This window comes from Panicum hallii, chromosome 9, assembly GCF_002211085.1.
Source record: "Panicum hallii strain FIL2 chromosome 9, PHallii_v3.1, whole genome shotgun sequence".
Lineage (NCBI taxonomy): Eukaryota > Viridiplantae > Streptophyta > Magnoliopsida > Poales > Poaceae > Panicum > Panicum hallii.
Window position 1 is genome coordinate 15,149,277 of NC_038050.1, and position 25,966 is coordinate 15,175,242.

Consider the following 25,966-nt stretch of genomic DNA (forward strand, 5'->3'; position numbering starts at 1 on the left):
CCCCTGCGCGGGCCTCGGGGCCGGGGCTCGGCTCTCGCGCCCCCGCTCAGCTCACCGCGAGGCTCTTGGGCGCCCTTGGTGGGGAGGCCACGCCCGTGCATGCGCCACCGCCGCCTCCGCCCGGCGTTCGGCAGGGGAAAGCGGGTGGGATTTTTGAAAGCAGGCTTGGCGTTATAGGTCATGGCGTCAAGCTCCCTGCCACGTAGACGTCATATTTACCGTGAGTTTGTCACCTCAGCTTCTTGGCTTAGGTCATTGCGCCGACCGTAGGGTCCAAATGTATAAATACTTCGTCCAAAAATCTAAATATGAATTTTTTCTGCGGAAAGAACCAAAATGTAAAAAAGACGGCCCACTTCCCCTTAGGCTGCGTTCGGATGAATGGGAAAGAGAAAGAGAAAGTGCAAAACTTTTGCTCTTTTGCACTTTTTTTGCACTTTTGGATCCAAACACCCCAAAGTGCAAAAGGGCAAAAATGCTACCGTAATTTTGCTAATTATGGATTAATTAGGCTTAATAGATTCGTCTCGTCATTTAGTCCTCATCTATGTAATTAGTTTTTTAATTAAACTATATTTAATATTTCTAATTAGCGTCCAAACATCTGATGTGACTGGAGCAAAAATTTTGCCATTTGACGTTTTGCTATTTGGGGGTGGATCCGAACGCGCCCTTACTCTCCTCTCTCCGTGCCCTCCCCGCCGCCGCCGCCCCCTCCCGTCCGCACCTTTGCCCCGGCCGTCGTCTCCCGCGGAAGCAGGGGTTACTCGGGGCACGTCCCACCACCACGCCATGTCGGCGGCGGCGCGGGTGCTGCCGAAGGCGGTGACCTTCGTGACGGGCAACGCCAAGAAGCTGGAGGAGGTCCGCGCCATCCTCGGCTCCTCCATCCCCTTCCAGTCGCTCAAGCTCGACCGTGAGACCCTCCTCTCCTTCTCCCCCGCTCCATCTTTTGCGCTCCCACGTCTGCAGCCTTATACGGCTAGCAGCCTTCTCCCCCGCTCCACCAATATTGGGTGATTGAAGGTGGGGTAGCGTCGCTTAATAGCTGTGTCGTGGCCTTTGTAGCCGCCCATTGAGATATTGACATACACTGAACATTAACGCGGGAGCGTGGTCTTGTCAGATTAGACCAGCTGATATCGCTGATGGCACCGAATGCTTTGGATTTGTAGTAACCGGAGATTCGGGATAGATAGCACCATATGCCCTTTTGTGTTATCACTTTTCAAGATGTCAGTAATTCAATGGCAAAGGTTTGTGTGAGTTGCACAATGACTTGCTGTATGATAGAATTGGGCAAATCATGCAACCATTTAGGTAGCACATCTTGTGAAAATGCAGATATATGGTCGGATGGGACTGCATTAAGCCCTCCAGGTTGAATATACTTGTAAGTTGTAACCCATGTGTTGTTTAGTTACTGATGACCTGAATTCTTCACACAGCCTCATGATTATTTTCTTTAATGTTCTGAGATTAATGCTACTGATTAAGAATTAGCAACTGCAACTGTTAAGATTATTGGCAAGGGCTATCAGTGATGGACACACAATTTTCGTAGAACAGTCATATGCGGTTCCGTGCATGGAAATGGAAATCCGGGCTACCTGCACTTGAGAATTGAGATTCTGACATCCTACACTGAGAATCGAGATCCGATCTCCAGTGTTTGCCAAATCTCCAGAATCGGGAAACATCTAATCAAATAGTGCAATTCTAGATTTTTTTTAAAAAATTCTGATGGAACTTATATACGCACACACCCTGCCACCACCACTACATACAAATTATTTACAAATGAACAGTAAATATGTTTTTCTTACTTCTAATTACTGTATGTATTGCCATTATTTTCTTTCTTTCTAGAGAACTTAAGATCACTGTCAAAAAATGAACTTAAGATCTTTTTGTACTTATTGTATGTTAAATTTGAGTTTGGCAGTGCCTGAACTGCAAGGGGAGCCAGAGGACATATCCAAAGAGAAAGCAAGAATGGCTGCATCTCAGGTACTTCCATGTTTCAAACCACTTGAACATCGACATGTACATCCAATATAATAGCTTTCTTGTCTGGTTAAATCTGCATCCTTTTGTTCATATATAGGTGAATGGGCCCATACTGGTTGAGGACACGTGCCTATGTTTCAATGCCCTCAAAGGCCTACCAGGTGATTGATTTGCATTTTTCTTCCTATAGACTTCTAAATATGTTTATCACTCATAGTTTGACATGCGCTGCCTTTCTGTTGCAGGACCCTACATGTAAGTCATTTTCTTGTGCAAGCATTGTAACACTATGATCTTATCTCCAAGTTACACTAATAATCATCCTTGGCCAACATAACTCGTTGACAAACTGTATCTTAATCTTCAAGCCTTCAATGCCAATTATTAATGTCCTTTTTTTGGATATCTTGCATACATGAATGAACAGAAAGTGGTTTCTTGAGAAGATTGGCCATGAAGGTTATAGAGCTAACTGATTCTCATCCCTATTCCTGGTTCTGTCATGTTTGGCCAAATTACCTCATGTGTGCAATTTTTGCAATTATAGGTTTGAACAACCTTTTAAAAGCTTATGAAGATAAATCAGCATTTGCTATGTGCATCTTTTCTCTTGCTCTTGGACCAGGAGAGGAACCAATCACGTTTGTCGGAAAAACTGCGGTAAGATGCCATTTTTTTTTGCTCATAAAGTTCTCTCCTGAAGTCTAACTTATTTATTAGTAGAATCTTTATGTGGTGTAGCGCAGCTACATTTTGGAAGTGTAGTTTAGGAACCTTTTTTAATAGAAGATTTTTCAAGTATTGTAGCATAAAGAGGGAAAAGTACAGAACTGCTAGCTTGGTTAAAGTAGGCAGAAGCACTGTGATTGTATCACACAGTATTCTGTGGACATAACATTTGTTATTTAGCCTTGTTCCAACATTTTTCTGCATGACTAACTTGGTTAAGTAGGCAGAAGTACTTTGATTGTATCACACTTTGATGAAATCTGCATTTTTTTTATTTTTGGCATGTCATGTTTAAGACTGGCTCTCATTCTGCAGGGAAAAATAGTACCCGCTAGAGGGCCTAGTGATTTTGGATGGGACCCTGTATTCCAGCCAGATGGTTTTGAACAAACGTGAGTTTCATACTTCCAATACGACAGTTCGTACTTCTTTTGCATGCCACTTCATCTGTTTACTGACTATCTGGCATGTAACGCAGCTATGCTGAGATGCCCAAGTCAGTGAAGAATGAAATATCTCACAGAGGGAAAGCTCTTGCTCTGGTGAAAGAACACTTTGCATCAGCCAACTATACAGTTCAGAGCGATGGCTCGGCTTGAATGTGTTTTTGCTTCCCACAGGGTCGAACATCACATTGTGGAATGTAAACTGAACTAGTTCTAGTGAAGATTGTGCTTGATTGATTCCACAGATCGTATTTGATTGGGCAATAGTTGGTGCCGATTATGAACTCAACACTCATTTCCATGTAAAAGAATCACTATGGAAAATCAGATCTAGTTCTTATCTTCACTAAAAAGATCAACATTAGAATTTGAAGAAGTACAGCTCCTCAATTACGCATTGCGAGAGAGAGAGAGAGAGAATCAAGAAATTAGCTATTTTCCCGTACACAGCACCACCACCCCAACGCTTGACATAACACAAGCCGAACGCAACCAAATTTTCACACGACAAACTACACACTATCTGCACTTCTGCGGGCGCAGAAGACAGCAAGTAATCATTGGAAATCGCAACAGCCATTCTCTAGGGCCTCCTAAGCTTAACATGGAGAGGCATCTCCTTGTAGGAGGTGACTCGTTCCCGGGCCTGCCGGAGCGGCCTTCCTAGAGACGATCTACGCTGGAACTGGTGCCCGGCCCTCTCACTGCCAGAGGCAGTATCTGGATCGATCTTGCAACTGCCAATGGCGACCTCAACGTCCTCTATCTCGAACAAGTCCTCTGAGCTGGCGCTCGGCTGTGGCACTCTCATGGACTTCCTGCAGAGAGGTGCATGTTCTCAGTAAACTCAGTTGCCAAATTGTTTTACCCAAAACGTCGGTGCTAGTTTCTGTTTGAGCTTGGTGTTTACCGTCTCTGCGAGGTCTCCTTATCCTTCGGCAGCGCCAGTTTCGTCGAAGCCGCAGGTCCTAGAGCTGGAAAACATTGGCCATTCAGTCAGGCATTCAGACGAAGTCGATAATTCGGTCACGGGCAACGGAGGATCGGGGATTACATCGAGATCGCAGCATCCGTTTCCTGCTGGCGTTCCCGGACCTCTGGATGCTTCCGGCACGCGTTGCTTCCGAAGCGGGCTCCGGGTCGACGACGTCTCCATCCTTGGTCTGCGCAACTTTGTCAGGCCCCAGATGCTGCGTCCTTTGGGTGTGAATGTTGCGCCGCTGCATCGCCTTCTTTACGTCCTGGAGCACGAACACGAGGGTCAGCATTGCATCCAAGAGAAAAAGCAGGAGGTTGATATGAAGCTGACAAGAAAATAATTAGTGTCCTAGATCCGACGCACCTCCAATTCAGATGTTTTCGCTTTAAGGGCGGCTCTTGAGCACGCGAGCTCATGTTGCAACGCTTTCAACTTCAGTGAAAAGAAATCCGGACTCAGATTCTTGCTGGACATGTTATGAACAATCCACTGCATCTGAAGATAAATCAGACTATCAAAGTGCACTTACCTTGTTTCTTCCAAGATTAAGCTCCTGCAAAATTAAGACGATAAACAATTAAATAAGCCACATGACAGATGCTTAGCCGTAAAGCCTTCAACCAAGAACTGGGCACTTGCTGAAAATTGGGGAAAGAAGGTGACGAACATACCGCCATCATCTGGGAATTGGTCCGCGCGAGCTCCCAGTTGGCGAGCCGCAGCTTCTGAATCTCAGTCCCGCTCAACTGTATGATCTCGCTGCACAGAAACCCAACAAAATCGAATCGAGTCAGACCAAACGGTCGCACAACAAGAATCCCCAACCGGTCACCACAGGGGACCAACAGGTGGAAGAATTTGGCAAAGCAGCGTGCAGAGACTTACTCTCTCTCGGCGATGAGGCTCACGAGATCCGCGTTCTCCTGAAACAGATACAAAATTTTCGTAAAAGAGGAGACGGAAGAGGAGCGAGGTAAGCCACACGCCAAGATATAGCTATCAGGAGGCCGCGATGGTGGATGGGCGATCTTGCCTTGACTAGCTGCGCGAGCTTCTCCGGTGCAGGGCACGCCGATTCATTCGGCACCTCGGCCGGCTCGCGCCTGCTCAGGTTGGTGATGTCGCAGAGCGTCTTCCTCCTCGTGGCCCTGGTCTTCAGAGCCGACGTCGGAGCCGCCGCCAGCGCCTTCTTGTCCGGCGAGGCCGCCGGGGGCGAGACGGCTGGCTGGGGCGCGAGGACGAGCGCCTCGGCCTCCATTGGCTCTCTGTCAACACGGTGAAGGGAGAGAGGAATCGGGGAGGAGAGAGAAGATGGTCGGAGGAGATCGGGAGATTGGGAGCTTTTGGGTGGTGGCCGCGGGGTTGGAGATGGAAGAGGGGCGGCGCAACGGCTAGTTGGGAGGCAACGGCTATTTGGGGGAAGGGCGCAAGGGGAGCGGCACAACGTTTCAAACTGGAGTGGTGGGTGCCGAGATCGGACGGCTCGAGTCAAGCCACTCGAGCAAGATAAACGGCTGTGATTTAACTGGGTCATTCGGCACCAGTTGACGAGTGCGAGTTTTTTTACGAAGTACAAGACGATGTAAAAACGGTGAACGAATCAAATACTAAAATAGTAATGCAGCACTATAGTATAGAGTGGTATGTTTGCCAACCGGTATGGAAATTAATAGTGCTATACTGAAAATTTGGCCAAAAGATAGGAACATCTGTGACTCAAAATACTCTGAAAACTACACTAAAAACTATGTTTGCAAAGACATCGAAGAAAATAGAAGGCAGGGTCTTGAGCCATGAATCATGATCTGTTTTTATTGTGCATTGCTGTTTTTTTTCACGATCGGGTCTGAGCAAAGTAAAAGAAATTTATTACAAGATCTTTAAACGGTCGCAGAGAAGTGAAATCCAGTGTGCATTGCTGTCCTTTTAAAGTACATTTTAAGCTTCGGCTTGAACCTTAATCCGTTTTGAACATTGTTGGTCTTCTCAATCATCGGCACCTATCAGCCCGATCGAGCGCCGACGGTGGATGGAGTGCACCGATGGGTGCACGGTACGGATCCTCTGCTTCATTCACCAGTACGATGTGACGTCAACCTTGGGCTAGATAGTCCTCGAGCATCCACGATGTGACGTCAATCCTCTTGCTGCGGAGTCTAGGTCGTACCACCGGTGATGTAGCCGTGATCGTAGGCGCACCTGGCAGCGGGACCCTTCGTACCGCACAACAGGATCAGGGACGACGGCGCACGGGACGTGCTGCCCGAACGATCGCCGCAACTGTGCCCCCGACGTACGTATCCAACTCCACACACAAGACCCTGTCCCATGGTCTCGGCGCTGGGCGTGCGTGCAGTGGCGAGGTAAAGTGACATGGATCGGGATCGCCGCAGTGGTGTCGTCGCCGGCCATGGTCACCGTCATCGGCTGCGGAGTGGTCGACGCTAAGGTGCAGATACGTGGCGTTGGCTTCCTCGATCTGCTACCACGAGAGGACGACGGGACGGGATGCCCCGCGGGCGCGTGGTCGCGGACGGCGTGCCACGACCTGCACGCGGCTGCAGCAGCCGGACCGCCCTGGCAGGCGGGCGAAGATCTCGCACAGCCTAAGCGTGATAAAACGGCTGAGCTTTAATTTTATATAATTTTAAATTAAAAATATATAAGAGTCAAGTTAGATTGTAAAGAGAATATTAAAATTATGATCCGTTACCACCCCTACGCATAGGACATGGTTTGGAAGCACGGTCGGATCCCGGCGTGTGCTAGCTTCTTCCACGGCCGGTGTCGTGTCACAGGGGACAATGGATATGTTGCAGGGAATATATTCATCACGTTCCAATAGAAGACGCCGTGCGCCCCCGCCCTCGGGCAATCGCCGCTGACCACCTCCACTCCAACATCGAGCTCCTTGTTCTAGTCCTGGCCCACCGGCTGGTCGCCTCCGACCGCCACCGGCCGCCGGCGCCCCCGTCAGCCGTTCACGAAGTCCGACCGCCGCAGCTCGGGGAGGAAGATGAACAAAGACGGGAAGGACGTTTCTGCGATAGCTCGCGCGTCAGTAGTGCGCGATAAATAGATTTTCCCTACGTTGCCGCGGCTCGCAACCGTGCAAATTGCAGAACCAGATCTCAGGTATCTGCTGAGAGCCTGAAGAAGATGTGCACGTATATCTGGCTGAAACATGAGCAGTTAAAGCACGCACGCACCAATGCAAGACGAGTACGTCTGTGTGTTCACCACGATTGCATCAATACTCGAGTCGTGGTTTGAGACTTCAAACAGCTAGGCAGCAAACGCATCGCGCCGGAATTTTTCCATTGCCTGAGAGCGTGGGGATGGACGCGCGCGCCACAGTTGCGGTCCGTGTTTCCTTTTTTTTCCATTTCAAGTTTCCTTTTCATTTCGTCGCCTTTGGTTCTATTTTCCTTTTCCTTCCTTTTCTTTTACTTTCCTCGTTTTACTTCTAATCCTCCTGTAGATATTTGTCACCAGGTTGCAACCCTCTATTTTTTTTTTCACAATTCATACCATCCATATGCTTCTTCTATTTTTACTTGTTTTTCTTGATGCAAAGAATAGTTTCATTTTGTGACTGGAACGTTTGTCTTTGTTGTTCTTAACTTTTTTTTCTTGTTTGTTTAGAACAATTTTCTAGGTGCTCGTAACATTTTATATTTTATTGAAACATCATTTTGATGCTTAGAGTTTATTTTTATTTACCAAAACATCTTTCTTATTTAATATATTTTCTCTACCTTAGAATTTATCTTTCCTTTCTTTTTAACATTTTCCATAGTTATTTCTTGCTTGGAACACTTTTTCTAAGAATTTTTTGTTCCATCGCTTGCAACATTCCCCTTTACACACAAAATAATTTTTATTTGTTATCATAACACTTTATTTGTCCAGTCACAAGTCGGAGTACAAATGTGTGTCCAGAAGCATCATCACCATTCCTTGCATATCGGACGTTGAAGTTTTACAAGAGGTAGGAAGAGACGGCTCTCGCGTCATCGTGGCATGAATCGACGAACTGAGCGAATTTCGGCCAGGTTTCGTTCCTTGGACATTCGACTGAGATTTTAAATCTTTGATTGCCCACATATCTTGAATGCTCCGTGAAGCCTCCTCAACAGGCACGATTATTTCGTGGTGCTGTACTTTTGTTGTAGTCCAACATCGAGCAAAGGTTTACACACTTTAAAAGGAAGAGCTGAAGGCCATGGCAGGCATGATTTGTCGAATTATGGGACACATCAAATAAATCCAGTTTAATTCAAACAAAATCAGGATAAAATACTAAATACTAGAATACTAACTAAGACAAAGATTGGTGGCACTTGAATCCGGAGAGTTTCAAGGGGTGACAAAGAAGAAATTTGGCTATTGTGTTCATGCTTGTCGTTTGGAATTTGTGGAAGGAGAGGAATCGCAGGGTTTTCGGCAACAAGTCTGTTAATTCAGGATAGGCGTTTGGCTTCATATTGGAAGACATAGCTTTGCGCAAGGCGGCAGCCTGTGGTACTCGGGAGATGGGTGTTGTTTTAGTTTTACCATGATTATGTCTTCTTTTCTTCTTGAGCGTGTTTGGTTTCCCATGTAATACAAAACCTCTTGTAAGACTTGGTTACTTCCTTCTTATATGTAGCAGCGCTCCGGCTTTTTTTTTAAAAAAAAAAAAGCATGCTGAATTCATGGTGAAATGTCTCTCTGACGCATCTCCAACTCACCAGCAACGAAGGCCAGCTAATTCGGACGAACAGGAACCCAGAAAGAGAGTGAGAAAAAAAAAGCTCACAAGCGGATAAGCGTTGGTCAGTCTCCAAAGGAAAGCACCCAAAACGTCCATCCTGCCCCGATTCCCATGGACGGATGGATGGATGTCTCCTTTTTGCGTTGGTCTGGTGAATGAATGAATCTACGGAGGCAAAGGATCTTGCAGCTTACGCGCCGCCGATTCTTGGTCCTCGGCGGATGCTAGGCGACGGCTTTCGGGCTCTGGAAAGTAAGCGTGAGCAGACGAAAGGGAAAAGCCTCTGAGGAATCCCCGCTTGCACGGAACCGGGGGGTCTCTTGCGGGGCGTGGTAATCCTGATCCTGGGATGATTACGGCGGCAAACATACTCAGCCTACACGTAACACTATGGACGCTGCAAACCAGATTTCCCCAAGCACGAGAAAGTCAGCGTATTTCTCAGACTGTCAGTCTGAACTCCGAACAGAGCAGATAACAGCAGCCAGCAGCGTCGATCCATTGGCGATGGCCCGTGAGCCAGTCAAGTGGACAGCAGTGGACGGCGATGGTAACTGCAATTCTTGGGGTGAAGCTGAACGGCATCGTGCCAATTTCCCTACGCAGGGCTGCGTGCGAGCGTGCACACGGGCAACGGCAAACGGAGCAGCGCAGGGGATAGCGTTCTTTTTCCCTGAATATTGCAGGGGCTAGTTTTAGTGGCCTGATTTTTCAAAAACCTAGAGGAGATCCTGCGCCATTCTCCCTCTCGAAGATTATGCTTTTCTTCGTTCCACCCAGCAAGACATCCAAAAATCGAAACCAACAATTCTACCGCACAAGGAATGGATCGCGTCATCCAGGAAAACCAGAGAAACTGTGCTGCAGCGATCTAGCTCGTCCACGGACATTTTCCATCCTACCATCTTTTGTGCGGACTTTGAGTACAGAAGGAAGGGAGGATAAGAAGTGCTGTTCGTACTCCGGTTGCTTGCAGGCTCTTACCAAAGTTGTAAACTTAGTTAGAGTGTATATATATGAGGGAAGGCTTCAGGTAAATTAACGATATTCAGAGTTTAAAGAATAGTCTCTCGTATCTCCGTCCTACACTGCACGCCCTCTCCATCCTCAAACCCTTCCCTTTCTCGTCATTTAACAAGCAAGCAAGGAAGCAATCTCCCCCAGGTGATTCCAAATCACCTCCCTCTCCTTCTCTCTCTTCACCCCTCCCTCTCCCGGCCTCCCCCGCCTCTGCTCCGCCCCGCAGCCCGCTCACCCCCTTCCCCATTCACACTGCCCCACAGCAAACTCCCCCCATTGCCATTGGCGCCCCCAATCCTGAGCTGCAAAACTCAGGAGCCGTCACCCCAGGGTCCGAATCCATGCCCCCACTACCCTCACTCCGCTGCCACTGTCCTGCATTGCTATAAAATCCGCTGCATCTTGGCTCTGGCCCATCTAATCCGCCAAGAAGCCATGGCTGGAGCCCCCAAATCCACCGGCATTGCCCTCTTCCCCCTCCTACTGCTCGCCGCCGCCACCACCTCGGCGCTTCCCCTGCTCAACTCCTCGGTCCCCGACCCCTCCGCCGTCGTCGCCGACTTCCACAGGTACGGAGTCTTTCGAGTCCTTGGTGCCGCAAAATCGTAATCTTTTTACTAAGCGCTCGCTGATTCGGAATGCGGTGGCATGGGCAGCAAGGTGGCTTCGTCGCGGCGGCGGATGCAGGAGGCCGGGGCCGCCGCCGGCGGCGGCGGGTGCATGACGGGCAACCCCATCGACGACTGCTGGCGGTGCGCGGGCACGGACTGGCGCCAGGACCGTCAGCGCCTGGCGGACTGCGGCCTCGGGTTCGGCCGCAACGCGCTGGGCGGCAAGGGCGGCCCGCTGTACGTGGTGACGGACTCCTCCGACCGCGACCCCGTGAACCCCGTCCCGGGCACGCTCCGCCACGCCGCCATCCAGGAGGGGCCCCTCTGGATCGTGTTCGCCGCCGACATGACCATCCGCCTGAACGAGGAGCTCCTGGTGAACAGCTACAAGACCATCGACGGTCGCGGCGCGCGCGTGCACATCGGCGCCGGCGGCGCGTGCATCACGCTGCAGTACGTGTCGAACGTGATCATCCACAACGTGCACGTCCACGACTGCGTTCCCGCCGGGAACGCCAACGTGCGGTCGTCGCCGACGCACTACGGGTGGCGGACCCGGTCGGACGGCGACGGCATCTCGCTGTTCGGCGCGCGGGACGTGTGGGTGGACCACTGCGCGCTGTGGCGGTGCGCGGACGGGCTGGTGGACGCCATCATGGGCTCCACCGCCATCACCGTCTCCAACAGCTACTTCGCGCACCACGACGAGGTGATGCTCCTGGGCGCCAGCGACGCGTACCTGCCGGACTCGGCGATGCAGGTGACCATCGCGTTCAACCGCTTCGGCCCGGGGCTCGTGCAGCGGATGCCGCGCTGCCGGAGGGGCTACTTCCACATCGTCAACAACGACTACACCTCGTGGGAGATGTACGCCATCGGAGGCAGCGCCAGCCCCACCATCAACAGCCAGGGCAACCGCTACATCGCCCCCGCCGACCCAAACGCCAAGGAGGTGCGCGAGCTTGCTTCCCCTGCCGTGCCGTGTGTGTTCTTGGCTGTCCTCTTGCTTGCTGCTCCGGCCGTTGCGGCCTTGGGTTTCGCACCCGCGCTGCTCTCCTCTGTTCGTCGCTTGGCGAGCAGAGCACGGACGGCCTTGCTCGGCTTGCCTGCCCCTGCCTGTGTCTTCCAGTGCCTTTTTTGGGTGGCTGCTGTTTCTGCCTGTGACGGTGTGAGCCCCAAACTTGTGTTTGTTTGTGTTTTGCGACAGGCATTTGAGCTGCAAAAGGTTTTAACCCGTTTTAGACATTTTCTGCGGCGAATTTGACATGTTTTATACGATTCGGATTGAAAGATGTCGTTGGTGGTAATGGCCATGTGAAAACTGGTATCATGGGCTGTGGGGAATGTTTCGGAGCATCTGCTCACGCTTTCGAAACAAACGCCTCGCGTCATGTTTTCCCAATTGCCCAACCGGGGCCCCCGCCCCGGCCAGGGAGCATCCGAGGCGCGTGCGAGCAGCTGGCACCCACCCCACCACTGCCGGTGTCCTGGGCTGGCTGGGCGGAGGAGCGCGCACGCGCGGCGGCGTGGCACGGGGGGTTGGACGCGGCGGCGCGGCGCTCGTGATTGATTGGGTTTGTTTTTTTGGCCGGCGCAGGTGACGAAGCGGGTGGACACGGCGGAGGGGCAGTGGTCCGGGTGGAACTGGCGGACGGAGGGCGACATGATGGTGAACGGCGCCTTCTTCGTGCCCTCCGGCGAGGGCATGGAGGAGATCTACGACAAGGCCTCCAGCACCGACCCCAAGTCCTCGGCGCTCGTCGACGCGCTCACGCAGAACGCCGGCGTCCTCGGTGACCCCAGGTACGGCGCACCTGCCCTGCCCTCACCCCCGAGCTCCCGCGGCCTCTTCTGGTCTTGATCGGGTTCACGTTCCATGGCATTTCACGTCGCGTCATGCGTGGCGAGGATGTCCACGCCCGCCGGCGCCAGGTGCGGCCGCTTTGGTGCCGCGTCAGCGAAGGCTATCAGTCTCTCCTGGTGGCGAAATGTCTCGTGGGGTGGGGCCCACATGGAGGGTACCTTGATCGCTGGCGCGTGGGCCCGCGCAGGACGCTTTGGCCCTTGGGGGTGCGTCTTTTAATAACGCGGGCGCTTTTGTTAACTTCCTCCAACGGCGCCACCGGTCGCCGGACTGCGGGGCCCCCGTGCTCGCCGGCGCGGAATCACGGCCCATCGGTCTGCGAGAGAGAGAGAGAGAGAGATTTCCGGCGGAACTCGCCCCTGCCCTCATTTCCGTGGAGAAGAATCCTCACTGCAAACCTAGCCTGCAAATCTAAGATCACTGGATGCGCGTTCGACATGGCCAGTTGGCCACGGACGGGGGGCCGGTCGTGCTTGTGCACGGAACTAGTTTAACCCGGCCCGCCGGCCGTGCTCCTCTGAATGGAGGCTGCAGTACTAGTGTTCTAGGAGCCGAGAGTCGAGGCAGATCAGGCCTGGCAGTGGCAGAGGATTAAACTACCTAGAATGTACCGTACCGTACCACGTTAGAGCACCAGTTCAGTCAGTGTACAAACGGAGTAGCGTAGGCAAGCGGCGTACTAGAATACTGCTCCTGCTGGGACAGCGGCGGGTTAACTATAAACACCAGAACGAAGCGATCTTGTCTGAACTTGAATATCTTTTATTTTCCCAGTCTCATGGCATCATGGGTCATTGGGTTGCTGCCTTTGGAGTCCTGAGTCATCGACATGCTGCATCCCCGGGCTCTGGTCTGCGGGTGTTGCCTGCGCGAGAGCTGAGAGAGAGCAGCGGAGACCAGCAGTAGTAGTAGGCGACTCCTGCACTCCTGATCTCCTGTCAGACATCGGTGCGCCGGCTAAAAGGAGCGTAGACAAAAAGGCCGTCGCCCGCTCAGGGGCGTGCGTGCTGTGGTACCGGGAAGCGAGCGAGAAGAAATGCTAGTGGCCCGCCGGGTAGTATGGCGGGGCATGGGTGCGGTAGGCGGTCGTAGTCAGTCTTCGTCTCCACATGCGCGCCACTGGTCGCTGGTTCTGTCCCCGGATCCTGCGCTTTCTCGCATAAACAGAGGACGCCCTTTTCTGAACCTGTCTGGTGGTCTAGTCACTTTGCGTCTTGGCCCCCCTGTTTGGTGTGACCTTGTGCTCAAGGCCAGCATAGTTGCCACTTGAGTAGAGGCTGGTCTCGGCGGTATGATTGGAGATTGGTTATGATTCTGGCCTCTGGGGTAGCGCTAGGATGCTCTGTGAGAGCACTGTCACTGGAGGCGCATGATTTAGTCGACCAGATCAGCTGTCATTTTGGGCTATTCAGACAGTCATAGGCCTGCCATCAGAACAGGCAGCAGACACGAGCCGAGCATTACATGGTACGGTAGTTCTTTGACACAGCTTCTTGAAGAGTTTAAAAAAACTTCACATGAAGCTATACCAAAGATGTATTTTTCTAGCAGTTTTATCCATAAAGCACTTGGTGAAGTTGTTTTTAACTTATACTGGGGAGGAGAAGCCGGAAATCGTAGTTTCGTCCAGCTTCTACCGCTACCGCAGATCCACGTTTCGTCAAACGATTTTAAAAATAGTTTCATCTTCGCCGGAGAAACTGAAGCCTTCGGGAAAGAAACTGCTTCATCAGGAGCCGTTTTTAGGAGAAGTTGAGCTATACCAAACGGGACGGACATATTTTTTGCGTTCTGGATCTCAATAGTGTTCTTTGTCGCAACATCTGCTACTTGCTAGTTGAATAATTCTGATTCTACCACAAGGGCCCTTTTGGGAACGAGCCAACCGAAAAGAGCACCGAGGGTTCGGTCACGTCTGCGTCCCCACCGCATCCCAATGGCTGAGGGTGCATCTAGTGAAAGAAAGAAAAAAAAAACCGTAGACCTTTACCGCCGTTCGGTTCATCACGCTCTCTGAGACCACGTTCCTCAGGAATCGAGTTCTTATTCGCCCGCGACAGCGGTGGTAGATCTCAGCTTCACCGGCACTTAAGCGTAGTCTTACAACTCGCATCCAGTTCGCATCTCTGCAGAACATTCGTTACCCTCGTGGTTCACCTCTGACCTCTGGATTTGCTGCCTCTTCTCTTCGCAGGAACGACGCCGCGGAGACCGGGTACGCGGGCATCAACTACGCCGGAGTTGGGAACGGGCGCCGCGGCGGCGGCGGCGGCGACGGGTACGGCTACCTCGGGATGGTCTACGCCAACGGCGCTGGTCGGGGACGCAGAACGCTGTCGACGCTGCCGCTGGCTTCTTCGGTGATCACCCTCGTCGCGCTCGGATGCTTGCGCTTGTTGTGACGCGCGCTCGGCTGAGATGCTTTGTTACGATTCAATTGGAAAGGTAGTAGGAAAAGGGGAGGGGAAAAGGAAGCAGTAGTAGGGAGGGGAGGAGGTAGTCAGTAGTCAGGTAGGCAACAGTGATGTGTCCACAAGACCACAACATCCACAGCATTGCACATGGCTGGGGCATATTGCATGGAATGTAGTCACTGTAGTTCTTTACAAAAGGGAATGGGATGATTCATTCTAAACTTCAACTAACTCTAACCTCTCTGGAATCTCTATCGCGGACGTTATGATTCTGTGAGTGGTTGTGAAAAAGAAACGCAAGTTCAACAAATGTTGTGCTTACAAAGAACAACGAAGTGATGCAATACAACATTGTGGCATGGTGTTTCCTCCAATCACACTTGTTCAAGTTTTCAACGTTCGCTGCTAAGTCGACTATAAAACCTATGGTATCTGAATTTATCAGAATTGCGCTCAGATCGTCTAAATCAGATTAAGACTATAAATTCAAACACATTGAATCAATCTGGCACCACCTTTCGAACTTCTTCTCTAGCTCCTATCAGTGCATGACAACCGTGATTGGGCAAAAAGCTGGCTACAATCACATTCAACAAGGACTTGGTTGCCAATTCCAATTTCCATCTTCAATAATGCAATTGTGAAAGACCACGGATAGTAACTGTTCTAAACATAGCACAGCATCAGAGACCAAAAAAAGATGGTACATATAATCACAAAAATTCATTCATCTTCGCCAGACCACAAATAACTGTTAACCTTGAGAGTTTGTATCTCTGTCAGCTAAATTCTCATCTTCACCTAGTGTTTGCAAGTTACATGGCGATATACCAAAGCACCAACATCCTCAGCCTACAGCTACGGCGTGCATATGGACCAACTGGATGGTACCTTTCCCTGTTTGTGTTTAGCCAGAAGGTGGTGGAGGTGGTGGTGGCATGGACATGGGAGGTGGGGGCATTCCACCACTTTGTTGTGGCGGGGGTGGGGGTGGCATCCACATAGGTGGCGCTGACATACCGGCGGGAGGTGGCGGCGGCCTTACCATGCCAACTGGAGGAGGCATCATGTTTGGTGGCGGTGGCCTCACTGGAAGCCTGTACTGGAGCTGTTGTGGCATGGGGGGTGGCGCACTGTGTGGAGGAGCAGGCCAAGCAGGCTGCCCGTGCATCTGCATCGGAGGAGGGAATTGTCCAACAGGTCCTGGTGGCGGTGGCCGAATGTGTTGAATCTGTCCTGGAACTGTGCCATTGACATAGGGCCGTGGCACGGGTGGACCACCATTTGGCAGTCCTTGGGTCGGTGGACCACTTGCAAACATAGTGTGTGGCCTATTCCTCTGAGATCCTGGGTTGTTTGCTGCCAGCAGTCGCTCTGTCAACAGCAAAAGACAGATTTGATCACTATGCGTTGTAAAGATATTTGCAAAGATTTGACCAGGTTAGCTCAAGAATTTCAGATGTAGACAGCCGACAATGGTATAGGCCACAATAGATAAAGCAAGCATAACTTCTAAAATATAGATGATAAATACAAACATATAGTTTCCTAAAATCTGCAACATTCATATTCCTGCTTTCTGCTCAACTGTAAGATACTGAATGGGAACCTAATATATAAAACTATGGACCTAGTTTCAGCAATAATCATAATAATAACAGAAATAACAGAAAAATAAGGTTAACTTCTTGTTATAACCTAAAATTTCAAGGCTTCAAGATGTGAATTACTGCAAAATAAAAATAAATCACTTCCAGATCCAGAATGGAAATTTGACTTGGAATATACATAGCAACACACGTTGATCGCCAGAAGATGTGATTTCAAAACATATTACCTGCTGGTGTACCGTGACGCTCTCCCTTTGTGTCTTTCTTATAAGCATAAGAAACAGTGATTGGCCTGTTGCATAAATGTTGGTTGTTCATGGCCTGGAAAACACAGAAGAAAAGGTAACAGTTAAAATAAATGATAGAACCACCAAGTTGAAACACAGAAGATTACAATGATAGTAACATTACCTCTATAGCTTGATCAGATGACTCAAAGGAGTCATAGCTCACGAAGCCAAAACCTCGAGAATTTCCAGTTTCAGGGTCTCGCATTATCTTCATGAAAAGAAAAGGGAGATCCAGTAAGTTACTGTGATAGACTTCACAAAATAACAGGAAGTGTATACAGAAGAGGTGTAAAATTCCTAAAACCGTCTTAAAGTTATTATTATTATTTTGTAGACTCAGGATAATTGATAGGGTGAGTTAATGTAGGAACACACATACATAGAATGGTATTAAGAATAGACAGACAGATTTACGTGCAATGTAAGAAGGTATAATGATACACATGATTTTAGCTCACTCAACCTCTGGGGTGAACTGTTAATCACTAAGTGATTTGAAATTGACTAAACACGGTTATACTGATGTTCAGATGATCCAAGGCCTGCTAGAAAGTAGCTGAACTAGGTGTAGTGATCTTAGTTTATTCTTAAGCATAACTCTCACTGCTTGGGGTTTACATAAGACCGCTCCTCATAATCAGATGCTATTGTTCGGCTAAGCAGAAATTTATAAATTAGTACACAACATAATCCCTAAAACCCAGGCAATCTGTGTCACCTTAGGATTAGTCACAATAACTCCAAATGCACTGAAGGTATCGTAGAGGAGCTTCTCATCAACATCCTGTTGACAAGGGAAACAGGAAACCATTAGTCAGTAATTGATGTACAAATGAGGAACTGATAAAATAAAGTAGGATTTAAGCTTTTACTGGATCAAGATTGCCAATAAAAAGATTTGCTCCAACATCCAAGCTTTTCTTATCCTGGGAAGCCTGGAACAAGAAAACATAATCATGTCACATTCAAATGATGCTCAAATGCTCCTAGTCAAATGATTAAATGAGTGAACGAAACATACCTTGTTTACTCTTATGGGCTTTCCGTATAGTTTGATCATGTTCAGAATCTTAATGGCCTACGAGAAGCAAACAGTTTAGGTCAATGCATACCTGGTTTAATTGATCTAGGTATGACTGCTAGAGAACATCAAAGGTAAACAATGCCTTTGCATGATCATAAACTTACATAATCTGCATCTTCCTCGCTTCTGAATTCTACAAATCCATATCCCTGGTGTAGATTTGTAACTCTGTCTTTTGGGACATAAACATTAACTAGATATGAAAGTAAGGAAACTTCATTAGCCAAACCCCCAAAAAATGTATTCGGACGACATAAGATGTTATAACTTCAAATCCATAAACTATGAGAAGAGGCAGCTAAAAATGGACCATAAGAACCCAAAAACGAAAAGAAAAAACGAATAACAAAAGGATACTGAAAGAAACTGCTACGACAAGAGTCGCACATGATATCAAAGGGCATGAAAGAAGCACGACATACATCAAATATTCTCACTTCAAGAAAAAGAAGAACAATCTTACCAACAGGGCCTGCTTGGACAAACAATTCCCATAGTAGCTCCTCAGAAACCTATCAGATAATAGAGAACTATCAGCACTGGTGCATGCATGTAATAATACTGAATAACTGAAGATATCAAATATATGGGTGTACACTGCACAAACACATCACAAGTTCCAGGGTTTATTTTTTCAATAAAAAGGAGCTAAAATCATCTGTAGGCTCATGAAGAACTTCACATGCTTCTTATTTCCGACTGATAACACAGGGAACATACCCGGATAGAACCATGAACCACAGGCAACATTGCCAGGGGAAAAAAAGAGTCAAATTTGAACAATGACTTGGAACAACCATATTCATTCTGAATTTCCGATATCACAAATAGGCAGTATATTGTACATCTAGGATTCAGAGGTCTAGAAATATGCTTCAAATTTTCATGACATATAATGAGACCACGGAAAATGTGCCCAATTTGCAAAACTACCCTATCATCAGCCCATCACAGTTGAATCGCGCTCTTAACACCCACTGACCCAATCCTGGGACAGGGATGTGCCGAGGGCAATTTCGATTAAGGAGGTGGAGCCCACTAATTCAGCAACCAGTGCAAACAACTATGAGTTAAGCAAAACACTTGTGCGAAACCGCCTGAGATTTACATCTACACAAGGTAGTACGGATACTACCAGCCTCAGGCCGGTTTCAACCGTAGGGACAGGAGGACAACCCTACTGACCGCAGCATGGACACGGAGGACAAACATACCGACCACAGCATGGACACGGAAACCCCGCTAGGAAGGGAAGGCGGGGATCTATATGGTCGCACTAGCGGGAGTAACGAGAGGGGGCGAGGTGGGGCGGGAAGCCGGGAACCCTAACCTGCGGGTCGAGGTTGCCGACGTAGGTGGTGGCGTCCTGGTTGCGCTCTGCCGAGTGCTGTCCGAGCAGGTTCGCGCCCACGCCCGGCGCGATGCGCGTCGTCATGGCTGGGTGGCGCCGGCGGCGCGGCGGGCGGCGAGTGGCGGCGGAGGTGAATTATTGACGGGGCGCGGCGCTCGCGGCGGTGGCGAGGTGAGGTTTAGTTGAGGTTCCCGGGTCGGGCCAGGGCCTTCGCTTGCTTTCCAGTTCCGGAGTTTGCACGCAGAGAGGAGGTAAGAGACTGGGCCGGGCTGTGAGGAGAGTTTGCATGTTGCAGCAGACAATAATGGTCCATGGGCCGGCCTGCACACTAATCGATATCTGGTAATCTTGATGTTTTTGGGGAACTCGTCCAGGAAATTTTTTGTTTTTTAAAACTGAACTGGCGGGCGATGTATACTGCAGACACGTGCTTTGCTAACCTAGTAAATAAGAATATTATATTTCTCGAAAAATCTAGTAAAATAATAACTTTATAGTACTAATACCATATAAATATGGTAAGGTGGCGTATTTCGGAAACACTAGTAAATTAACAGCTAAAATTGTCCCTACTATACCATAATATGATACAAGTGGCATATTTATTTGTTTCCATTCATCTTAATTATAAGTATAGAAATTAAATAAAAAATGTAGTCCGTATTCACGTTGTTGGTGAGACACTTCAAGAATGATGAAGGTGTCAAAGATATGCATATAAATGTATAATGGGTCCAACTAGCTCCCAACGTTGATCTTGATCTATTGTTCTCATTTCACATGAAAATTTGAAAATTATCCATGTCACCATGTGAAATAGTTGCCATGCAAAGTATTAACATTCAAAATAGAACATCATGTATTGATATTTTTTGCCCTACCACATCGAGCATGTGTGGTATGTCAATGCAATAACATTATTCAAACAATTCATTGAGGTGAGTTACACCCTGTTTGGCAGCGCTCCCGCTGCTCCGCTCCGCGCTCGATTCCGTAGAGCGTTGCCAAACGGGAAAAATGGCGTCCGCTCCTCCCGTGAATCGGAGCGAATCGATTCGCATTTTGTACATCAAGTGGGGAGCGGAAAAAACCTGCTCCCCACCGATCCCTATCCGCTCCGCCTGGCTCATGCTCGCCCGCCGATTATCTGCTATGCCTGGCTATCGACTGCTCCGCGTGTACGCCGGCCACCACTCGCCCAGTCCGCCCGTGTGCCGACCGCCGCTCGTCCCCGACACCCGCACCCGTCGATGCCAAGCTGCTGCTCGTCCCCAGCCTTGCAGGTGCTAGTCCGCTGCTCATCCCCGGCGTCCGCTCATCCTTCTCTGCTCGCCGCTTGACTCCAACATGTCACTATCGCACGTCGCAGGAGTCCACGAGGTGGGTTCCTCCTCACATTAGCGGCACCCTCCGCCGATGTTGCCTGCCCTGCTCAAGCTCATCTTCCTGCTCCGGCCAGAGGAGCTCAATTCATGGGAGGAGAGGCTAGTTCGATGAAGGATGAGCTCGATTCATGGCTCTGGATGTCGATTCGAGGGAAGAGGAGCTCAGTTCGTGGTTCGTTGAGGTCAATTCAAAGGAGTAGGAGCTCGATTCTCTGCTTGGTGAGATCGATTTGAGGAAGGAGGAACTTGATTTCAAGAAGGAGAGCTCGATTCAAGGCCCAACGAGATCAATTTGAGAGGTACAGAACCTGATTTGCTATTTGTTGCACTATGCACCTACCGGTTGCTGAACCTAAAACAACCGTCATCTTCTGGAGTTGGAGCACAAGAAGCGCCACCAGATAGCATTTTTGGGAGCCAGAGTGGCAAGAAGCGAGAGTAGCGGGAAGCAAGGAGCGGAGTGGAGCGGAGCTGGGTTGGAGCGATGCCAAAGGCCCCTTAATGTGCAACACATGTATAAATTAGCCTTCAGAATGAACCTAGATGTATTCTTGCAATACTATCATTTTTTTTCATATCCCCTGTTTATGTATCCTTCTCCCTATCACCCGTTGTTCATGTATCCTTCTCCATATCACCCTATATCTCTTTCATTGTTCTTTTCTAAACCTCTCTTTCAATTCCTTATTCTCCCCTTGCTCCTCTCCCACTCCCTCACCTTCTCCTCTCCACATCCCTCCCTCTCTCCCCCTCTCCCTATATATTACAAAAGCCTACAATGTGACCAATTTGATCAACGTATTAAAGGTATTACATAATACAAACCCTAGAAAGAAAGGGAGTCTAATCCATAGATCTTTTTCCGCTCCTTTTCTATCCAATTAGTTTATGTTTGTTCTAATTAGAGTACAAAACAAACAAGAATAAATCTTTTATTTCTGTAGGCCAATCACTCTTTTGACTTTGAAATATTAAGCTTATTAGATGGCATGCATAGTCTACATTTAGGAAAGACTTAGATACATTCTACGATACTAACCATCTTTCTCTGCTCGCTTTCTTATCTACCTCACTCATTCTCCACCATATCCCTTCCGTTTCTTTTCATCTCCTTCCTTGTCGATCTCTTTCTAACCCTCACCTTATATAAAGCCCTCCCCTCCTCCCCCTCTCATCCTCTCTATCTCGCTCCATATCATTGTCATTCTCAAATCCTTATCGTTCATGTTTCCTACTCAATTGCTTTTCTCCCTACTTAGTTCACAACATCCAGTTTACTCCAAAGCCTTGCTGAGCTCACATCTAGTTGAAATACAAGACTCCAATGGCATATGCAATGTGATTATAATTTTTTTGAATTGTAGCTAAAATTGGACCAAGTTGTGTTCATGTGGGCCCCACCCTTCTCCATCTACTAGCTTTCACCTAAAGTCGAAATATCTATCTCTAAGAGTAGTATATTTTGTTGGTGGATGGGTAGACATAGAGCATGTATTAGGTGTAAAGATACGAGTTTTTGCTGGATTTCGGCTAAGGGTTCTAGTTAAGCCGTGTGATCTTTATTCGGGATGTATATTTAATTTGTGTGTCATATCATCTAATGCAGATTCTGGTAGTGATGAGTTCTAATATTTTTTACGCTTGATTTTCATTTAAAAACAAGAATGCTTGTTTGAAATAAATCCATGTGGGAGTTTGTCCTTAAATGGTTGCGCTCGTGTTCTGGTTGCGAGATGATATTTTATGAATGAAAGAAAAATAGTGGCGCCATCCAACAGTGCAAATGTCAATTCAAGTTTTGGTTGCTAATTATAATATTATATTTGAGCTTTAAGAAATTAGGAAAAAAGAGCTGTTGGTTGAAGCATCTAAAGGTTTTGTTTCGGTTAATGCCAATGCTAAATTTTGATATGGACACATTAAAAGGTACCACTTGAGTTGTTAATTAGGGATGACCATGGTAACTCTTTTGCAGCATCTAATCATTTTATTGATTTTGCTTTGGATGTAGCAACAACTGTAGCCACAACACTCTGCAATGGTCTCTATTTGATGATATGGGAGGCAATAAGATGTTAATACAATATGATTGCATACAAGTCGTTGAAACCATGAAGGATGGGAGACTTTCTACGACGGTCACAGTTCCAACGTATCCTGATATTTGTATTTAAGAACTTTTTAAATAACTTACATCCATTATATAAGCGAGGTTAATCTTATAGCTCATGCATTAGCTAGTGAAGCCGCTATTCATCTGAATCACCAATTTTATAAGTTATATTGTGTTGAAAACCACTAAACTCTATTACTGTACATATGTAACTGTTATTTGAATCAGAGACCACGATGAATTTCTTTAAAAAGGAAACACATTCATTTATTTTCTAAAAAAAATTAAACGCATTCAACATATTTTTCCAACCGTGTCCACCCAAACAAAAGATGAAAGACCTACGGTCGAGCCAGCCAGAGTAACCGACCGATTCACACCAGGGCATCACCAAGGCGAGTCGCCGCACCAGCTCCTCTCTTTCTCCCCCTTTCCCTCTTCCCCGTCCCGTGCACCGCCGCCCTAAAACCCTAAACCCACAGCCACCCGATATATACATGCGCTCCCCCAAAACCGTCCTTCTCTTTTCGCTCCCAGCCCGCCGCTGCCGCACCGCGCGCCATGTCGCTCGACGGCAGCTTCTCCGCGGTCGCAGCGGCCGCGCGGCTGCTGGCCCGCTGCCCCGCGCTTCGTTCCGACCCGCGCCTCTACGCGCTCGCCTCGTCTACCGCCGCCGCGCCCCCCGCCCGCGACGACGTCGCCGCCGCGCTCGCCGAGCCGCTGCTCCACCCGCGCTACACCGTCGCCGTGCTCGGTTGCTTCCTCCCGCTCGCGCCGGCTCTCGTCGACCGCGCCGTCGCGCTGCTCCGCTCCGCGGGACCGCAAGCGCTCCGCGCCGATGACGCCGCCCGCATGGAGGAGGAGGCTGAGGAGGGGGACGTCCGCGTCGTCGAGTTCTACCTCTCCAGGGGCAGGGGTATGCGGCTGCACGAGCTCGCGTGCTTCGCGCTAGCGCGCGCTCTCGACATCGCCCCCTACTTGCTCAGGTAAAGCGTTTGATGGTCCGGTCCTCGCCACTTTTCTGCTTGTTCGTGCTCACAATTTGACAGTATTAAATCTTGGAGAGTGCAATTAACCTGTTCCTTAGCTTGTAGTTCGGTGCAAAATCAGACTCGCCATTTTTTCGTGTGCTCAATTGACCACAACAACTAGCTTTCTGCTAGGCACTAAGCACTGATCATCTGTTGGTATCATGCAGAAAATAATGAAAATCGCTTGCTGTACAATGTTTAATTTGCCTTAACAGACTGAACCATGAAAATGTTGTCACCTCCACAACCAAGTATTCAATTTGAATTGATTTCCTGTAGTCTCAACGATGTAGAAAAGCTGGCAATTCTTTTTGAATTTGACTTTGTTCTGTTTGCAAGTTCATCTCTGCCTTGTGGGATTGTTTGGTCTTTCTCATTGCATAGAAACACTGTGCAGATTTCTACGGCATTGTAGTTTTGTGGTTATTGCTCAAAGACAATTTAACGACTTCATTCAGCTCTACGACACCCCACTTTGTTATTGTTACTGTAGGCTACATCTTCCATGAAAGTAGTATATCCTGCTGAGACAGGTCAGAGAATGTTTGGAAATTATCTGTTCTGCCTTTGGCTGGAGTTGTTGCGAGGCCTGAAGGATGCATCTCATGTTAGGCTCTACGACACCACTGTTATGCATGTGGTGGTTCAACTTGCTCAGGCTTAACTTGTTTAGGCCAGTTCTCACAGCTGATGTTATAGAGATAGCTGTCCTAGTGGGCTGCGGCTACTGCAATCTGCCTATTTTAATGACTCTGATCAGCATGTGTTGAGTGGTGACCGCCCTGATCCTAGCGTAGACCTCCGAAGCCCGGTTTAGGGACAAAAAAAAATTCCATTATGCAAAGTTTCTCTGTGTCCTACAAGAACAACCATACCATTTCAGTCTGTCGAACCTAAAGTGTATTTTGGAATTCCTTTCGGCTATGTCAACAAAGGCAGTGTTCTATGGGTAGCAGTTTCCAACACAGCAACTTACCGTGTTTATTACTTAATGTATTCTTTTGGAGTTCTAAGTTACTCCCTCCCTCCCAAATTATAGGTCGTTTTGGCTTTTCTAGGTACATATCTTTTGCTATGCATATAGATATACGCTATGTCTAGATACATGTAAAAACTATGTATCTAGAAAATCCAAACTATAATTTGGAATGGAGGGAGTAGTACCAAAAGTTAAACACTAGCCATCACAAAATGGCATAAGAAGAATAACCTCTAGGTTGTGTACGCCATAGTGCTTAAACTTTGTATTGTTGTCTTTCAAGCTTGCTTTATGAAGGCCAATATTGCTGGACAGGGATGGCTACATTGAACCCCCGCCACCCCCCTAAGTCCGCGCATCTGGTGTCTGTGGAATCAAGTTTTCCCTAGAAGGATTTTTTTTTTCAGTCGGGCAATATTTTGGGTGGGCAAGAAATCCAAACATGACTATAACAAATTTTTGATTAAAGGGTCGCTGTTTTCGTAGATGCTGTAATTTTCTGGCAGAACTAAAATCTATTCTTATCTGAGCTATATGCTTTAAATTCACATGTGCCCACTGCCCACTATGCTAATGTACAGTAACACACATTTGGTTTGGAGCTTTATGGCATACAATTAGCTTACCATTATCTTTTGTGGCAGATCTGTGTTGAGCTATTTCAAGTTTTCTCCACCACCATTCCAAAGGCTTCTATCTGCAAGTTTCCCGTCGCAAATTTCTTCCAAGGTACTACTTATTCACATGTTCCAAATACATGGTTGTATCACTTCTTCTCCACTATACGATTCACCTAATTGCTTTGTAACTTACTACTACTTTAGAATTCAATAGTTATTATTGCTTATCCTAAACCTGCCCACCAAGATATCTGCACGCACAAAAGCAAAAAAGAACAAGGTATATTTCTTCATAAACATATGGATTCCTGCATAGGGTCAATTGATGCTTCTATGCTCTCCCAGCAACATGCTAAGTAGTGTCGCTGTTGCCCTTTTCAGTGACTTGATCTCGAGTCAGAGGACCCTTGCTACACTTTGTTATTTTTTTGTTTTTTACCGTTACTATTCACACTTGTAAATTTGTCATTTTGAGGAATGAGTGGTGCAGGATGAGCTGGTGCAGGATGAGCTAACACATTTCTTTCATTTCCTTTTGCTTGTGGCAGGAATGTTTCCTATTTTATGTTGCATCAATCGTGCACGTGTGCTTCTAAAACTCTCTTTTATTTCAGCATAATCAGTTTTCTGCTTTTCTTTCTAGTAAATTATGCAGTTGTTAAACAAATGCAAGT

The 25,966-nt window shown here is 48.1% G+C and overlaps 5 protein-coding genes across 6 annotated transcripts in view; 3 read left to right on the forward strand and 2 right to left on the reverse strand.

Annotated features, from left to right (window-relative positions):
- The first annotated feature begins 309 nt into the window (after positions 1–309).
- Positions 310–3,474, forward strand: LOC112877421 (inosine triphosphate pyrophosphatase). The gene is made up of 9 exons (XM_025941729.1): positions 310–359; positions 671–916; positions 1,946–2,010; positions 2,108–2,171; positions 2,256–2,265; positions 2,438–2,469; positions 2,558–2,670; positions 3,055–3,131; positions 3,218–3,474. Exons 2-9 carry the CDS (start codon positions 793–795, stop codon positions 3,336–3,338), a joined length of 606 nt encoding a protein of 201 aa, XP_025797514.1. The 5' UTR covers positions 310–359; positions 671–792; the 3' UTR covers positions 3,339–3,474.
- Positions 3,475–3,504: 30 nt separating this feature from the next.
- On the reverse strand, positions 3,505–5,422 carry LOC112877420 (shugoshin-1). Its single transcript, XM_025941727.1, has 8 exons — positions 5,198–5,422; positions 5,050–5,087; positions 4,836–4,923; positions 4,694–4,717; positions 4,528–4,596; positions 4,240–4,426; positions 4,096–4,159; positions 3,505–4,003 (listed from the first exon to the last, which is right to left on the reverse strand). The coding sequence occupies exons 1-8, from the start codon at positions 5,420–5,422 to the stop codon at positions 3,769–3,771; spliced, it is 930 nt and encodes a 309-aa protein (XP_025797512.1). The 3' UTR covers positions 3,505–3,768.
- Positions 5,423–10,211: 4,789 nt separating this feature from the next.
- Positions 10,212–15,157, forward strand: LOC112877417 (probable pectate lyase 5). Its single transcript, XM_025941724.1, has 4 exons — positions 10,212–10,509; positions 10,597–11,503; positions 12,149–12,354; positions 14,610–15,157. The coding sequence occupies exons 1-4, from the start codon at positions 10,376–10,378 to the stop codon at positions 14,815–14,817; spliced, it is 1,455 nt and encodes a 484-aa protein (XP_025797509.1). The 5' UTR covers positions 10,212–10,375; the 3' UTR covers positions 14,818–15,157.
- Positions 15,158–15,517: 360 nt separating this feature from the next.
- Positions 15,518–19,371, reverse strand: LOC112877419 (splicing factor 3B subunit 4). Its single transcript, XM_025941726.1, has 9 exons — positions 19,144–19,371; positions 18,277–18,325; positions 17,918–18,006; positions 17,751–17,807; positions 17,602–17,664; positions 17,448–17,513; positions 16,851–16,937; positions 16,667–16,760; positions 15,518–16,203 (listed from the first exon to the last, which is right to left on the reverse strand). Exons 1-9 carry the CDS (start codon positions 19,246–19,248, stop codon positions 15,737–15,739), a joined length of 1,077 nt encoding a protein of 358 aa, XP_025797511.1. The 5' UTR covers positions 19,249–19,371; the 3' UTR covers positions 15,518–15,736.
- Positions 19,372–23,108: 3,737 nt separating this feature from the next.
- Positions 23,109–25,966, forward strand: part of LOC112877242 (midasin) — a 32,768-nt gene continuing 29,910 nt past the window's right edge. The window contains exons 1-2 of one of the 2 annotated variants that reach the window (XM_025941478.1): positions 23,109–23,648; positions 25,317–25,401. In XM_025941478.1, coding sequence (XP_025797263.1) covers positions 23,224–23,648; positions 25,317–25,401 — 510 coding nt within the window. In that variant the 5' untranslated portion in view covers positions 23,109–23,223. The remainder of the gene's footprint in view (positions 23,649–25,316; positions 25,402–25,966) is intronic. The other variant, XM_025941477.1, reaches the window with a different exon arrangement.

Excerpts from the sequence above, each read along its gene's own strand:
- LOC112877421 (XM_025941729.1), top strand. The coding sequence starts at position 793 with ATGTCGGCGGCGGCGCGGGTGCTGCCGAAGGCGGTGACCTTCGTGACG. Across the intron at positions 2,011-2,107 it reads CAAGAATGGCTGCATCTCAG|GTGAATGGGCCCATACTGGT; the intron begins GTACTTCCATGT and ends GTTCATATATAG. Across the intron at positions 3,132-3,217 it reads CCAGATGGTTTTGAACAAAC|CTATGCTGAGATGCCCAAGT; the intron begins GTGAGTTTCATA and ends CATGTAACGCAG.
- LOC112877420 (XM_025941727.1), bottom strand. The coding sequence starts at position 5,422 with ATGGAGGCCGAGGCGCTCGTCCTCGCGCCCCAGCCAGCCGTCTCGCCC. Across the intron at positions 5,088-5,197 it reads AGCTCGCGCAGCTAGTCAAG|GAGAACGCGGATCTCGTGAG; the intron begins GCAAGATCGCCC and ends TATCTGTTTCAG. Across the intron at positions 4,004-4,095 it reads AAGGAGACCTCGCAGAGACG|GAAGTCCATGAGAGTGCCAC; the intron begins GTAAACACCAAG and ends ACCTCTCTGCAG.
- LOC112877417 (XM_025941724.1), top strand. The coding sequence starts at position 10,376 with ATGGCTGGAGCCCCCAAATCCACCGGCATTGCCCTCTTCCCCCTCCTA. Across the intron at positions 10,510-10,596 it reads GTCGTCGCCGACTTCCACAG|CAAGGTGGCTTCGTCGCGGC; the intron begins GTACGGAGTCTT and ends TGGCATGGGCAG. Across the intron at positions 11,504-12,148 it reads CCGACCCAAACGCCAAGGAG|GTGACGAAGCGGGTGGACAC; the intron begins GTGCGCGAGCTT and ends TGGCCGGCGCAG.
- LOC112877419 (XM_025941726.1), bottom strand. The coding sequence starts at position 19,248 with ATGACGACGCGCATCGCGCCGGGCGTGGGCGCGAACCTGCTCGGACAG. Across the intron at positions 17,808-17,917 it reads GCGAGGAAGATGCAGATTAT|GCCATTAAGATTCTGAACAT; the intron begins GTAAGTTTATGA and ends TGCTTCTCGTAG. Across the intron at positions 17,514-17,601 it reads TTATTGGCAATCTTGATCCA|GATGTTGATGAGAAGCTCCT; the intron begins GTAAAAGCTTAA and ends CCTTGTCAACAG.